General features: G+C 60.0%; 2 protein-coding genes across 6 annotated transcripts in view; one reads left to right on the forward strand and one right to left on the reverse strand.

The window, feature by feature from the left end:
- The window catches only part of CCDC15 (coiled-coil domain containing 15), a 33,086-nt gene extending 30,639 nt beyond the window's left edge, over nt 1-2,447 (reverse strand). The window contains exons 1-2 of one of the 5 annotated variants that reach the window (XM_054005862.1): nt 2,368-2,447; nt 1,231-1,462 (exon numbers count right to left, since the gene is read on the reverse strand). In XM_054005862.1, coding sequence (XP_053861837.1) covers nt 1,231-1,462; nt 2,368-2,387 — 252 coding nt within the window. In that variant the 5' untranslated portion in view covers nt 2,388-2,447. The other 4 variants (XM_054005864.1, XM_054005863.1, XM_054005866.1 and 1 more) reach the window with 4 other exon arrangements.
- Nucleotides 2,448-8,594: 6,147 nt separating this feature from the next.
- HEPACAM (hepatic and glial cell adhesion molecule) overlaps nt 8,595-16,412 on the forward strand; it is a 96,365-nt gene continuing 88,547 nt past the window's right edge. The window contains exon 1 of the mRNA XM_054005686.1: nt 8,595-8,963. The gene's annotated coding sequence lies outside the window, so the exon portion shown is untranslated. The remainder of the gene's footprint in view (nt 8,964-16,412) is intronic.

Here is a 16,412-nt window from a genome sequence, read left to right on the forward strand (position 1 = left end):
CCAGTAAGTCAGCCAGAGATTAGGGGTCCATTACAGAAGTCCTCAAATCATGATTTAAAGACTTAAAGTTACAGAGAAACCACCATTTATACTAGTTTAAACCTGCAAGTGAGGAAGGCAAAAAACCCTCAGGGCCTCTGCCAATCTGACCTGGGGAAAACTTCTTCCCAACCCCAAATATGGTAATCAGTTAGACCCTGAGCATGTGGGCAAGACCCACCAGCCACACACCTGGAAAAGAATTCTCTGTAGTAACTCAGAGCCCCCCCAACTGGTGTCCCATCACCAGCCATTGGATATAATTGCTGCTCGCAGTCACAGATCAGCTACATGCCATTGCAGGCCGTCTCATCATACCATCCCCTCCATAAACGTTTCATGCTCAGTCTTGAAGCGAGTTAGGTTTTTTGCCCCCACTGCTCCCCTTGGAAGGCTGTTCCAGAACTTCATTTCTCTGGTGGTTAGAAACTTATCTAATTTCAAGCCTAAACTTGTTGATAGCCAATTTTATATCCATTTGTTCTTGTGTCCCCACTGACACTTAATTTAAATAACTCCTCTCCCTTAGCTGCACTTAAGTTCTTCTGGAAGGTCCCTAGACTCAGCAGTGCTTAGGTGAAAATTCTGTCGACGTTTCAGGTAAGTTTTAAGAATGGAGGTTTGATTGAGTTAACCGTGAAAATAAATAATCTCATCAGTATCACAGCTGCTGTGGGATTTATTTAAAAAAATAAGTTAGTTAAAAAAAATGAACTTGTTTGCACGTTTTCCAGAGTACTGTAGATTGTCATCTTAAAGGTTTCTGCATTAACAACCCTTTAAGATGAAGGGAGCAGTTCAGGTCTCTCGCAGGTATCATTTCAGGCTGTCTGCAAACTCAGGAAAACAACGCTGTATTGGTTTACATTCAGGTCACCTTTTCTATCTTCACCACTATGAGTACTAGAAACAGAATTCTATAAAATAGATTCTGCAGCAAGGGAGGACTTTGGAGCTGTGGAATTGCAGAATACAAAGGGCCCTGCCCATGACTATCAGAATTCTGGGGAAGAGTAGAGGAAGAAGGAGCACAAAATCAAGGAAGAATATTTAGAAGCTATAATCTGAACCCCAGCTGAGATTCCCACTCAGAGATGATCTAATCCTGGCCTGGGCTATCAAATCTGACAAGGGAACAATCTGGAGAAAGCAAACAGCATAACAGGCAAAGCATTCAGACAGGGCACTCACGAAAGCAATGCTCTCCTCCCATCTGCCACCAGCTTGGGCGCTCTCCACCCAAACCCCCACAGGGGCCACGCTCTGGTTCCTCTCAGCCAGTACCGCCTGATTCACTGCCATCCACAGACACCTCGCTTTGTCCCCTACAGGCTGTCCCACCGCCATGCTCCGGGCACAGGGCTGCTGCTTTGCAGGTGGCAGCATCCCAGTCACACGGGAAGCCAGCCCCTCATCCACAGCCCTGTTCAAAGACAATGAAAACAACAGCTCAAGAGAAGAGTTCTAGGCAAAAGCAGCCCAGTACCCCCAACGCCAGCACACCCCCAGAAGAGCAACCCAGGGCCTGCTGCCCTGCCACAGACATCCCTACGCCAGCCCCAAACTAGCCCATTGCCCCCACTCCCACCCCAGACACCCCCATCCCACCCCAACAAAACCAACCCAGCACTGCCTGTCCCCACCAGACACCCCTAACCCACCCCCATAAACCAGCCCAGCACCCCTTGCCCACACCAGGTACCCCTACCCCACCCCCACAGACCAAACTAACCCAGCACCGCTGCCCCTAACCCACCCCCATAAACCAGCCCAGCACCCCCCCCGCCACAGATCAACCTAACCCAGCGCCTCCTGCCACAGACACCCCCATCCCACCCCCCATACACCAGCCCCGCCGAAACCCACCGCTACCCCGCAGCCAGGCGCCCCACTAACACCCATCGCCATGGCAACTCAGACACCCCGCCCGCCCCGCTCTCACGCGAGCCCGGAAGCAGCTTCCGCCAACCGACACTTTGAATCCAGGCGCCGCTTCCGCCCAGCGCGCTCGTCCCACCCCAGGACACGCCCCTTCCGCCACGCTCACTGCTGGACACGCCCCCAGCGGGGTTCCGCAGGGCGGGGCGGGGCGGAGCTGTTGACAGCCACTGCGCAGGCGCGGTCCCAGGCGGCGCAGCGGTGCGCGGGCGATAGGCGGGGGCGGGGCCGGAGCAGGCGAGTCCCGCGCGGGGCGGGGGCCAGTCCCGCGGGAGCCCGGCCGAGGGGGGGCCGGGGACAGGAGTGACCCGCGGGGCTGGGGCTGGGGCTGGGGCTGGTGCTGCGGGCGGCGCCACACTGTACAGCTGGGAGCCGCGGAACCAAACTAACCCGGATGTGGTGGGAACCATGTCACGGCAGAGGCTGCTGCAGCGCCCGGCCTCGGGGGGGCCAACGATCAGCCTAGAAACCCCAACCCCTGTGCCCCGCCCCGGCCCTGCCTCGCCACGCCCCTTCCCCGGGCCTGCCCCGCCCCGCCACGCCCCTTCCCCGGGCCCTGCCCTGCCCCGCCCCGCCCCTTCCCCGGGCCCTGCCCTGCCCCGCCCCGCCCCTTCCCCGGGCCTGCCCCGCCCCGCCACGCCCCTTCCCCGGGCCCTGCCCTGCCCCGCCCCGCCACGCCCCTTCCCCGGGCCTGCCCCGCCCCGCCATGCCCCTTCCCCGGGCCCTGCCCTGCCCCGCCCCGCCACGCCCCTTCCCCGGGCCCTGCCCTGCCCCGCCCTGCCATGCCCCTTGCCTGGGCCCTGCCCCTTCCCCGGGCCCTGCCCCGCCCCGCCATGCCCCTTCCCCGGGCCCTGCCTTGCCCCGCCCCGCCACGCCCCTTCCCCGGGCCCTGCCCTGCCCCGCCCCGCCACGCCCCTTCCCCGGGCCTGCCCCGCCCCGCCACGCCCCTTCCCCGGGCCCTGCCCTGCCCCGCCCCGCCACGCCCCTTCCCCGGGCCCTGCCCTGCCCCGCCCCGCCACGCCCCTTCCCCGGGCCCTGCCCCGCCCCGCCCCGCCACGCCCCTTCCCCGGGCCCTGCCCTGCCCCGCCCCGCCACGCCCCTTCCCCGGGCCCTGCCCTGCCCCGCCCCGCCACGCCCCTTCCCCGGGCCCTGCCCTGCCCCGCCACGCCACGCCCCTTCCCCGGGCCCTGCCCTGCCCCGCCCCACCACGCCCCTTCCCCGGGCCCTGCCCTGCCCCGCCCCGCCATGCCCCTTCCCCGGGCCCCGCCCCGCCATGCCCCTTCCCCGGGCCCCGCCCCGCCATGCCCCTTCCCCGGGCCCTGCCCTGCCCCGCCCCGCCACGCCCCTTCCCCGGGCCCTGCCCTGCCCCGCCCCGCCACGCCCCTTCCCCGGGCCCTGCCCCGCCCCGCCCCGCCACGCCCCTTCCCCGGGCCCTGCCCTGCCCCGCCCCGCCATGCCCCTTCCCCGGGCCCTGCCCTGCCCCGCCCCGCCACGCCCCTTCCCCGGGCCCTGCCCTGCCCCGCCCCGCCACGCCCCTTCCCCGGGCCCTGCCCTGCCCCGCCCCGCCACGCCCCTTCCCCGGGCCCTGCCCTGCCCCGCCCCGCCATGCCCCTTCCCCGGGCCCCGCCCCGCCATGCCCCTTCCCCGGGCCCTGCCCTGCCCCGCCCCGCCACGCCCCTTCCCCGGGCCCTGCCCTGCCCCGCCCCGCCATGCCCCTTCCCCGGGCCTGCCCCGCCCCGCCCCTTCCCCGGGCCCTGCCCCGCCCCGCCCCTTCCCCGGGCCCTGCCCCGCCCCGCCATGCCCCTTCCCCGGGCCCTGCCCCGCCCCGCCATGCCCCTTCCCCGGGCCCTGCCCCGCCCCGCCATGCCCCTTCCCCGGGCCTGCCCCGCCCCGCCATGCCCCTTCCCCGGGCCCTGCCCCGCCCCGCCCCTTCCCCGGGCCCTGCCCCGCCCCGCCACGCCCCTTACCCGGCCCTGCCCCGCCCCGCCATGCCCCTTCCCCGGGCCCTGCCCCGCCCCGCCACGCCCCTTCCCCGGCCCTGCCCCGCCCCGCCATGCCCCTTCCCCGGGCCCCGCCCCGCCATGCCCCTTCCCCGGGCCCTGCCCTGCCCCGCCCCGCCATGCCCCTTCCCCGGGCCCTGCCCCGCCCCGCCCCGCCTTGCCCCTTCCCCGGGCCTGCCCCGCCCCGCCATGCCCCTTCCCCGGGCCCCGCCCCGCCATGCCCCTTCCCCGGGCCCCGCCCCGCCCCGCCCCTTCCCCGGGCCCTGCCCCGCCCTGCCATTCCCCTTCCCCGGTCCTGCCTCGCTCACTCCAGTCCCCCTCCCTCGCTTGCTCTCACTCACTGGGGGGGGGGGTGCAGGCTCTGGGCTGGAGCCGAGGGGTTTGGAGTGGGGGGGCTCCAGGCTGAGCTTGGGGGCGGGGGATTGGGCAGGGAGTTGGGGTGTAGGAGGGGGTTTGGTGTATGGGCTCTGGGAGGGAGTTGGGGGGGGGGAGAGGGTTTGGGGTGCTTGAGGGAGTTCAGGGTTGGGGCAGGGAGTTTGGATGCAGGGGGTTGGCGTGTGGGAGGTGCAGGCTCTGGCTAGGAGGCGCTTATCTCAGGCAGCTCGCAGAAGCGGCGGCATGTCTGGCGGCAGCTCACAGGCAACCAGGCTCTGCACGTTGCCCCTGCGTGCAAGCACTGCCCCCATAGTTCCCCATTCCTGGCCAATGGGAGCTGCAGAGTCGGGGTGGGGGCGGTGCACAGAGATGCCCTGGCCACACCTCCTCCTCAGCCCCGCTGCGCCTTCAGACTTTTAGCACCCTAAAACCTCCCGGATTGGCTTCAGTAGTCTCCGGGAGATCAAGCCCAATTCCAGGAGACTCCCAGCCAAATCGGGAGGGCTGGCAACTCTAGCGGTCCTTGGGCCACCTGTCGGAGCGGGAGCCAACCATGCTGGTGGTAAGTGCCATAAGGTTAGTTCCCCAGACCAGCAACAAGGGTGACCCAGGGGCAGTGAGACGGGCCTGCCAGGTGGCTCCAGACCAGGCCTCGGGGATGCTACTCTGGATCCGTGGGGTGGCTGGCTAGTGGTCACTTACACCAAATGCACAGCATATTGGGCCTGCACCCAGCTCCTTCCCCCAGATCGTTGGGCAACTTAGAGCTCATGCCAAAGACAGCTGGTAACCAGTCCAAGAGTAAACTAGCTCAACGGGAGTGTTATGGACAGGTTAAAACAGCCAACACGTAAACACCAATGAGTCACAGGCTGTGGTTCCAAAGAGTGACAGAGATGTAGTAACCTGTCTGGTGAATGCCTTTTAAGGCTAACCCCGGATGACCTGGAGATCTCTGCTTTTATTTCTTAGCCCTTGCGAGAGTCCAAACAGCAAAGAGATAACTTTCTTCTTGTGAGCATCTTTACCTGTCCTTCCCCCAGAGTTCAAACCCATGGGACGAGTGCTCCTGCACGTAACTTCTTTGTGGGTGGATGGGACAGTCAACAAAGTTCTCGTCCTACAGTGCCCCATGTGATAGCCTTTCTTTGTGGGTGGGGGAACCACTCTTCTTGCCAAGGTGCTCGGATTCGGAGCAGGCATTTTTACAATTATAAAGTAAAACTTCTATATTCCCTTAGCATGGGATACAGACATTACAAGTAAGATTAATGCACACAGCAACTTATAAGCATTTTGGTGAATCTAAACCCCGCCACGCCCCGCCATGCCCCTTCCCCGGGCCCCGCCCCGCCATGCCCCTTCCCCGGGCCCCGCCACGCCCCGCCATGCCCCTTCCCCGGGCCCCGCCCCGCCCCTTCCCCGGGCCCCGCCCCGCCCCGCCACGCCCCTTCCCCGGGCCCCGCCACGCCCCTTCCCCGGGCCTGCCCCGCCATGCCCCTTCCCCGGCCCTGCCCCGCCCCGCCATGCCCCTTCCCCGGGCCCTGCCGCGCCCCCGCCATGCCCCTTCCCCGGCCCTGCCCCGCCCCGCCATGCCCCTTCCCCGGGCCCTGCCCCGCCCCGCCCCGCCATGCCCCTTCCCCGGGCCCTGCCCCGCCCCGCCATGCCCCTGCCCCGCCCCGCCCCGCCATGCCCCTTCCCCGGGCCTGCCCCGCCCCGCCATGCCCCTTCCCCGGGCCCTGCCCCGCCCCGCCCCGCCCCTTCCCCGGGCCCCGCCTCGCCCCGCCATGCCCCTTCCCCGGGCCCCGCCCCGCCCCGCCATGCCCCTTCCCCGGGCCCTGCCCCGCCCCGCCCCGCCCCTTCCCCGGGCCCTGCCCCGCCCCGCCATGCCCCTTCCCCGGGCCCCGCCACGCCCCGCCCCGCCATGCCCCTTCCCCGGGCCCTGCCCCGCCCCGCCATGCCCCTTCCCCGGGCCCCGCCCCGCCATGCCCCTTCCCCGGGCCCCGCCACGCCCCGCCCCGCCACGCCCCTTCCCCGGGCCCTGCCCCGCCACGCCCCGCCCCGCCACGCCCCTTCCCCGGGCCCTGCCCCGCCCCGCCACGCCCCTTCCCCGGCCCTGCCCCGCCCCGCCATGCCCCTTCCCCGGGCCCCGCCACGCCCCGCCCCGCCACGCCCCTTCCCCGGGCCCTGCCCCGCCACGCCCCGCCCCGCCACGCCCCTTCCCCGGGCCCTGCCCCGCCACGCCCCGCCCCGCCACGCCCCTTCCCCGGGCCCTGCCCCGCCCCGCCACGCCCCTTCCCCGGCCCTGCCCCGCCCCGCCATGCCCCTTCCCCGGGCCCCGCCACGCCCCGCCCCGCCATGCCCCTTCCCCGGGCCCTGCCCCGCCCCGCCATGCCCCTTCCCCGGGCCCTGCCCCGCCCCGCCACGCCCCTTCCCCGGCCCTGCCCCGCCCCGCCATGCCCCTTCCCCGGGCCCCGCCACGCCCCGCCCCGCCATGCCCCTTCCCCGGCCCTGCCCCGCCCCGCCATGCCCCTTCCCCGGCCCTGCCCCGCCCCGCCATGCCCCTTCCCCGGGCCCCGCCCCGCCATGCCCCTTCCCCGGGCCCCGCCACGCCCCGCCATGCCCCTTCCCCGGGCCCCGCCCCGCCCCTTCCCCGGGCCCCGCCCCGCCACGCCCCTTCCCCGGGCCCCGCCACGCCCCTTCCCCGGGCCTGCCCCGCCATGCCCCTTCCCCGGCCCTGCCCCGCCCCGCCATGCCCCTTCCCCGGGCCCTGCCGCGCCCCCGCCATGCCCCTTCCCCGGCCCTGCCCCGCCCCGCCATGCCCCTTCCCCGGGCCCTGCCCCGCCCCGCCCCGCCATGCCCCTTCCCCGGGCCCTGCCCCGCCCCGCCATGCCCCTTCCCCGGCCCTGCCCCGCCATGCCCCTTCCCCGGGCCCTGCCCCGCCCCGCCCCGCCATGCCCCTTCCCCGGGCCCTGCCCCGCCCCGCCATGCCCCTTCCCCTGCCCCGCCCCGCCATGCCCCTTCCCCGGGCCCCGCCCCGCCATGCCCCTTCCCCGGGCCCCGCCACGCCCCGCCATGCCCCTTCCCCGGGCCCCGCCCCGCCCCTTCCCCGGGCCCCGCCCCGCCACGCCCCTTCCCCGGGCCCCGCCACGCCCCTTCCCCGGGCCTGCCCCGCCATGCCCCTTCCCCGGCCCTGCCCCGCCCCGCCTTGCCCCTTCCCCGGGCCCTGCCGCGCCCCGCCATGCCCCTTCCCCGGGCCCTGCCCCGCCCCGCCATGCCCCTTCCCCGGGCCCTGCCCCGCCCCGCCCCGCCATGCCCCTTCCCCGGGCCCTGCCCCACCCCGCCATGCCCCTTCCCCGGGCCCCGCCACGCCATGCCCCTTCCCCGGGCCCCGCCCCGCCATGCCCCTTCCCCGGGCCCTGCCCCGCCCCGCCATGCCCCTTCCCCGGGCCCCGCCACGCCATGCCCCTTCCCCGGGCCCCGCCCCGCCATGCCCCACCATGCCCCTTCCCCGGGCCCTGCCCCGCCCCGCCATGCCCCTTCCCCGGGCCCTGCCCCGCCCCGCCACGCCCCTTCCCCGGGCCCCGCCACGTCCCTTCCCCGGGCCCTGCCCCGCCCCGCCCCGCCACGCCCCTTCCCCGGGCCCCGCCCCGCCATGCCCCTTCCCCGGGCCCCGCCCCGCCCCGCCATGCCCCTTCCCCGGGCCCCGCCCCGCCCCTCCATGCCCCTTCCCCGGGCCCCGCCCCGCCCCGCCATGCCCCTTCCCCGGGCCCCGCCCCGCCATGCCCCTTCCCCGGGCCCTGCCCTGCCCCGCCCCGCCATGCCCCTTCCCCGGGCCCTGCCCCGCCCCGCCATGCCCCTTCCCCGGGCCCCGCCCCGCCCCGCCATGCCCCTTCCCCGGGCCCCGCCCCGCCCCGCCATGCCCCTTCCCCGGGCCCTGCCCCGCCCTGCCATTCCCCTTCCCCGGTCCTGCCTCGCTCACTCCAGTCCCCCTCCCTCGCTTGCTCTCACTCACTGGGGGGGGGGGTGCAGGCTCTGGGCTGGAGCCGAGGGGTTTGGAGTGGGGGGGCTCCAGGCTGAGCTTGGGGGCGGGGGATTGGGCAGGGAGTTGGGGTGTAGGAGGGGGTTTGGTGTATGGGCTCTGGGAGGGAGTTGGGGGGGGGGAGAGGGTTTGGGGTGCTTGAGGGAGTTCAGGGTTGGGGCAGGGAGTTTGGATGCAGGGGGTTGGCGTGTGGGAGGTGCAGGCTCTGGCTAGGAGGCGCTTATCTCAGGCAGCTCGCAGAAGCGGCGGCATGTCTGGCGGCAGCTCACAGGCAACCAGGCTCTGCACGTTGCCCCTGCGTGCAAGCACTGCCCCCATAGTTCCCCATTCCTGGCCAATGGGAGCTGCAGAGTCGGGGTGGGGGCGGTGCACAGAGATGCCCTGGCCACACCTCCTCCTCAGCCCCGCTGCGCCTTCAGACTTTTAGCACCCTAAAACCTCCCGGATTGGCTTCAGTAGTCTCCGGGAGATCAAGCCCAATTCCAGGAGACTCCCAGCCAAATCGGGAGGGCTGGCAACTCTAGCGGTCCTTGGGCCACCTGTCGGAGCGGGAGCCAACCATGCTGGTGGTAAGTGCCATAAGGTTAGTTCCCCAGACCAGCAACAAGGGTGACCCAGGGGCAGTGAGACGGGCCTGCCAGGTGGCTCCAGACCAGGCCTCGGGGATGCTACTCTGGATCCGTGGGGTGGCTGGCTAGTGGTCACTTACACCAAATGCACAGCATATTGGGCCTGCACCCAGCTCCTTCCCCCAGATCGTTGGGCAACTTAGAGCTCATGCCAAAGACAGCTGGTAACCAGTCCAAGAGTAAACTAGCTCAACGGGAGTGTTATGGACAGGTTAAAACAGCCAACACGTAAACACCAATGAGTCACAGGCTGTGGTTCCAAAGAGTGACAGAGATGTAGTAACCTGTCTGGTGAATGCCTTTTAAGGCTAACCCCGGATGACCTGGAGATCTCTGCTTTTATTTCTTAGCCCTTGCGAGAGTCCAAACAGCAAAGAGATAACTTTCTTCTTGTGAGCATCTTTACCTGTCCTTCCCCCAGAGTTCAAACCCATGGGACGAGTGCTCCTGCACGTAACTTCTTTGTGGGTGGATGGGACAGTCAACAAAGTTCTCGTCCTACAGTGCCCCATGTGATAGCCTTTCTTTGTGGGTGGGGGAACCACTCTTCTTGCCAAGGTGCTCGGATTCGGAGCAGGCATTTTTACAATTATAAAGTAAAACTTCTATATTCCCTTAGCATGGGATACAGACATTACAAGTAAGATTAATGCACACAGCAACTTATAAGCATTTTGGTGAATCTAAACACTAAACACATCTTCACAAGTCTAACACCTACCCTGAGCAATATTAATATACAGGTGAGCTGGTCTGAATCCAGCTATGACACCTACAGCATTGGCAAGAGCTGGCACCTGGTTTACCAGCATCATGGCAGCTGAAGGGGGGGGGGGGGGCAAGAAGTGGCAGCTGATCTTCGGGCAGCATTACCATGTGCAGGGGTACTGGAGAGGAGGAGTGCTTGCTGTGCCAGCCCAGCCACAATGGGTGCTGGTTTTGGTGCTCTCAGGCCCAACAGCTTGAGGCTGACGCCCAGTGTGGAAAATTTTAGCCTGAACATTTAAAGCTTAGCAAAGATAAACAACTGAAAACAGCATTTTCTAGCAGGAGGTGCTGGTGACATCACTAGTGGATGGTGCCACCAGCCCTGCCTGTAATGAGCCCCTTTACCTGGTACTGCTAGCTAGAAGCCTGTGCTGGCTCACGGGTGTAATTTGTAAAGTGTGGTTTACCAAAAAAAATAAAAAAGAATTTAAAAATTGGACAGTAGCAGCCCATGACTCCAAGTGACTGAAGCTGGCAATAGTCTCAACAAACAGAGCCCTGTTGGTAGCTGCTTCCAGCTGACTCAAACCATTTGGGGCTTCGGAGTGACAAGGTGGGTGAGGTAATATTTTTTATTGGACCAACTTCTCGAAAGCTTGTCTCACCAACAGAAGTTGGTCCAATAAAATATATTCCCCTCACCCATTTTGTCTCTCTAATATCTTGGGACCAACATGGCTACAACAACACTGCATACACAGAGTGAAAGTCCTAGAATCTTCTTATATAGCTAACTGCATCTATGTAGGGTTTTTATCTGGACAACATAGACAAGACTAAGGTTCATGGTGAGCCATGGGAGGTCTCCCTTGGAGGCCCACGTAGCTCCCCACTGCAGTTCAGTGCACAGGCATGGGGACAATGCTGCTGTACCCCCAGTAGTACCACCCAACCTCTGTCTCCCAGATTCCCCCAAATCCCTTCCTCAGGAGCTCCACATTTTGTAGAGGGTGTTCTATGGCTCCCATAAACCACATGAGGGGAGGCTCCCCTCCCACTTGAGCTGCTGGATGGCGAGATCTTGATTGTTCAGCGACCAGTCGCACCCATAGCTCTAGCTGTGTGCATGACAGAATACAGGTCTGGATCTGCAGGTGCCGTGACACATTGAGCTCAGGTGTCCAGCAAGAGATCCCTTCTGCAGTTACCAAATACAAACATGGCAATGTAGCATGTTCTCCTTCCTACCACTGAATTGTGGGGCTGTGCACTAGATCCCAGATCCCATGCCTCAGCTATGGAACTGAGCTACATTTCAATCCTGCAGTGGAGACCTTTGCTACGTAGTGGTAAATAAGGAATTTGGAATTTATGGAAAAGCAGTGACACCCAGTGGTCATTTAAGTGACTATTTGAACACCACATGTTTCCTCATTGGGGAGCAGCAGCAGCTGGGGCTTTAAGAAAATCCCCAATACACAATACAATCAAGGAGCTGGCGACACTGTGAACTAGCTTCCCTAATGCAGAAACAGCAATGCAAATTAAGCAGAGCACACATTCTGTTTTTTAAGACAGACCTGTTTGCCAACTTCTGCTTCGGTAGGGCTGTGGTTTGGGACATGTTAATAACATCATAAAGGGAAATCTTATAACGTCACATACCATGTCGCCACATATATTTTACCAGGGCAAATATGACCCGAAAATTATAAGTTTGCAAATGATACTTTAAAAGGCATACGTAAGAAAATGAGGCTGGCTATAATGGGTCAGACCAATGGTCCATGTCGCCCAGTATCCTGTCTTCCAACTGTGGCCAGTGTGAGGTGCTTCAGAGGGAATGAACAGAACAGACAATCATCAGTGATCCATCCCCTGTCATCCCCTCCCAGCTTCTGGCAAACAGAGGCGAGGGACGCTCATAGCATGGGGTTGCATCCCTGCCCATCCTGGCTAAGAGCCATTGATGGACCTATCCTCCATGACATCTTCATACAAAGATTATTACAATAGTGCATAAGATATCAAGACAGGGATACATTCTGTCACAGGTACAAACCATATATATATATAACAGGGAATTAACGTAGACAAGCCTTCATTTCCTGACTGTTAAGGCAGCATCAGGACACATCCACTTCTCAAGAAAGTTAAAGACAAAATCTTAAACATTCACTGCCATCTTCATGTTGCCTCCTGCGCAGTCATTAACACACTGATGTGTTCCACAGGGGCCTACTTACCCCTCTAACAGGAACTGGAGGGCAGTGTGCACCCAGCATCATCCTAGGTCACAGCCTTATCCTCTATGAAAATTGTACTTTAGTGCAGAACCTCAACAGCATCACATAGAACAGCCTGGCACACATGCAGCACTGCAAAGCCAGATTTGAGAGAGCAAGAGGCGGGTCAGGACACCTGAACCCCTGGGAACTCTGAGGTCTCCAAGGACAGAGAGTGACCAACACTTCTTTCCTTTTCCTCTTAAAGGGATGTCACCCAGACCACACTGAGCCTGATTCTGGTCGTACTTGCAGTCTTTTATGCCACCTTCACATCCTGGATATGATGGAAACCACTTCAAGCTAGGGGGTGCTGCAGCACCCCTAGTTCCAGCACCTATGACTGTGTCTCTTTGCTGTCTCTGCTCGTGGCCAGGGGGTGATGCATTGGGTGCAGAGGGACGGTTATTTGCACATTCTTGGAGTGCAATTCACCACTCAGCAGGTGGATCTAACAAATCTTCATTAAGGCAAAGCTCTCATAAGCAGTGGTCAGTTACTTACAAGTGGAAAGCACGTCAGGATGGTCTCACCATGATCACATCCAGTACCAGACAATACACAGCTTCAGCTTCCCTTTATATAACTTTCTGCTATCTTCTACATACGTATTAGTCTGTCGTTTCCATGTTAACTCTCCTTTACTCTCAATACAGGTTTGATGTTAGTGCAAACCAGTTTCTTCTAGTTTTGTGATTACTTTATCTTTTGTTTTGCTCACAAACATGATTACTCTGTACCTTTCTTGCACGTGCACAACATTAAATACGATAAGCTGTAAAATTGTTGGATCACAGCTGGCGTCAGTCAGGCCTAAATATGCCTTTCCTCCGAACACTCCCTAGCATGAAGCTATAGAATCCTTTTTAAGGCTTCATCAAGGCCTGTATTTCATTTATATCTCCTCTTTCCCAACTGCCTAACCAAGCGCCTGTCTTTTCAAATCTAAGTAATTAACATGATCACCAATATAGCTTGCATAGTTACAAAGCCCATTTGTATCCACAGATGTTCCCCAATCTTGTATGCTAACTTCCAGCATGGGGAATTTCCCAGCATATCTGTATCACTGAAAATTTCAACTTTCCTGACTTAAGGTCAACAAACATTCTAGGCGCCTACTCATTAAGGCCTGCACATTTCAATGCAATGGTGGCATGACTCGGCTTAACTGTACCGCGGTGACTAGGGCATCACCAATCAGATGGGCAACAGCTGATATGTTTCAGAGTAGCAGCCGTGTTAGTCTGTTCCATTCTATATGCATCCGAAGAAGTGGGCTGTAGTCCACGAAAGCTTATGCTCTAATAAATTTGTTAGTCTCTAAGGTGCCACAAGTACTCCTGTTCTTCTTTTAGCTGATATGTTGGTGCTCTCATGGTGGGGAACTGGAAAAATTGCCTTGTCCCATATTCAGGTAACCTGTCTTGGAGCAAAACAAAACATTGGCCAGTTATGTACCCTATTCAAAGTGTCCAGCCCACAAGGTTACACAATATTTGCCTTCTCCAGCCTTTGCAACCTTGGCTTGACCTTGTCCCCATTGTCTCAGCTATACTGTACATTTTGGGGTTTCTTCAACTAAGGTAAACCCACATCCTGGCAATGCACTTTGCAGTAACTCATGACATAACCAGGTGCTGCTCACCTTGGGGCAACATGAAGTATCTGGGGATTTTCAGACTGCCCCACCTGTCTGGACCAGTATCTGAGGTTGAGCAACATATTCCTTTAAGATGTAACCTGCCATGGTAAATTCCAATGTGCCTATGGGCTGGACATCAAATACCCTTAATGCGTGGTTTAGTTCTGTGGCCATGGGTACTGCTACTACCAGAGGAAGTGTAACAGGGTGCCTGGAGGGCTAGACATCCTAGTGGGTAGTGCACACCTTACCTCTGGCCCCTTGTTTCCCTGGTTGAGGTGCCTCAGTCTTTTAGGTGGGGGAGGAGGGGTAGTATAGGGGGACATGGGCCTTCCCTCTCCACCCAGGGCCCTGGGTGAGTTGACTCATGAACAGGGAGCATGGCCCCTATATTCCAATTTGCTGGGGTGGCTTTCCTCCCAGAGCGCCCCCTCATGGATTTTGTGTGTCACCCTGCCGCAATCCCAGGCTCCTTTGGGCAGGGCAGCCATAAGGTTGGTGAGGGCAAACCCCACACTGTCTCTGGGCTACAGTCACGCAGTTCCCTCAGTTGCCTGAGGCTCCTAGGTCTCCTCCGCAATTTCCCTTGGCCGGGAAGACAGTCCTCACACTTCCTGGTGGCTGCATCGGCTGGCGGGCTACTGACCCTTCCTCTCCAGTAGGGATGCGGTAGCTCCTTCCTCTTTGCCAGGCAGCCCCAAACTGAGCCAAGGTCTCCTTTTCTCCCCACTCTGGGCCTCACATTGGCTGCAGAGATACAGGGCAGGGCTCGCTGGGCCGAAAGGCTCTCTTTAACTCCTAGCGGGCAGTTTTTGTGCTTCATCACAGGAAGGTTCCATGTCTCATCAAGATTGCACCTCTTCTCAGCATAACAGACCCTGCACCAATCTATTCCTTTTATTTTTGTCCATTGAGCCAACATCTTATTAGTTATGAAGGCAGGCAGTTTGCCATTTTGAATTTCCTCCAGTCCTACCTCTAGCTCCTGTATTAGGAAGCTGTCATACCACAAACAGATAATTTTTGATACATTAGAGAAGAATGGTTCATTATTTTTCCCATTTCACTGATTCACTTCCCTAAACAGCTGTCCTGTTATCTTTGCATTCTAAGTATCCTTGAAATCCTCCCTTATATCTTCATTTTGTTGTTTATTTAACTTTAACAGGTTTTTCAACTGAACTCTCCCTCTCTGATTTTCCTTCCACAATACTGTGATATCCATGGTTCCATAATATTATTCCCAACTACCAGTATTGTTCCTATATCTGTTTTCTCTCTCTTCCTGTGACTCTCTCCCTTTTCAGGCTACTAAATTTCCTCCAATTCCACCTCACCCATTGATTCTCTAAAATTTTGCATGACAGTAGTTCAACGATCCATTACATAGTAGGGACCTTCCCAACTGGCCTTTTATCTGAGACATACTGCATAAGTACCCGATCTCCCACTTCATGCTCCTTGCCACAGGGTTGGTCATCAAAATAGTTTTTCATTTCTCACTGGGCTTCCCCTAAATTAAGCAGCTCACATTTCTAACTGTGGTTTTATTTTTATATTTAAGCTTTGAATACTGTATTCAAAGGTGAAATAACTTTTTGGCCTGCGCTTTGTTAGCTGCTCTTAGCAACACTGTTTTACCACCGCTTTTGAGCTCTTTATTCTTTTCTGACTCTCCGCCAACTAAGAGCTCAATACAGTTTTGGCGACGGTGTTATTCATTTTTCTTCTTCTTTGACTTACTAGGTGTTTTCCCTCTTTTTTTTAATTATTAACATCCTCTTTAACACGTCCACTATTCCCGAATGTCTAGTCCACTCTCAGCTCTGCAATGTACTTAGAGTCTGAGCCAAAGCTCCTATTAACATCCCTTTTCTTTAAATCACTCAGCTTCAGTTCTTCATTGTCAAACAAGACATTTCTCAAGGCCTCACTAGCTACTAAATTCTGGGATGTAAACTTTCTACCATATATGGCAGAGTGACACAGTTTTCCACCAATTTATTTGGCAGCTTTAAGCTTATCGCTGTACCTTTTATACTCTTTTGCAGCTGCAGAGACAGTCCTTGAAAGATGGCTGCTTTTTGTTGCTTCTGGCTTTTCAATAACCACATAGATCGAATCCGCTGCCTCTCTAGTGTATAGATACTGTTTCTGGGGAAGGGGACCCTGTCTTTCCACTCAGATACATACATATATTGTCCCACACTGGTGCTTAAACTGAGCAAAAACTTCAGCAAGAGGCATACACAGCTCCAAAACCTCAGTATTTTTCACAATCTCCCTCCAATCTACAGAATTAAGCCTCTTAACTGTAAACACCCTGTGAGCCATTGGTATACATATGTTCTCATTAGCCTGTGAGGTACCCCACAGCTTATTTCATCATTGCAGCAGAGAAAGGGCAGAGAAGCAACTGAGAGGGGAAGGTTTCAGAGTAGCAGCCGTGTTAGTCTGTATCGGCAAAAAAGAACAGGAGTACTTGTGGCACCTTAGAGACTAACAAACCGATGAAGTGGGCTGTAGTCCACGAAAGCTTATGCTCTAATAAATTTGTTAGTCTCTAAGGTGCCACAAGTACTCCTGTTCTTTTTGAGAGGGTAAGGGCTCAGCATTGGCTGGAATGCCAGTCTGTGCCTGGGAAACGGCCTTTGTGTGTGACTGAGACTGCCCAGGAGGGGCGAGGTCCAGGCTCCCCCCCCCCCCCCCGCCCCCACAAGGAACAACAGAGAGATTAGCTGTGTGAATTTA

The sequence above is a fragment of the Malaclemys terrapin genome, chromosome 15 (assembly GCF_027887155.1).
Source record: "Malaclemys terrapin pileata isolate rMalTer1 chromosome 15, rMalTer1.hap1, whole genome shotgun sequence".
NCBI classification, from domain to species: Eukaryota; Metazoa; Chordata; order Testudines; family Emydidae; genus Malaclemys; species Malaclemys terrapin.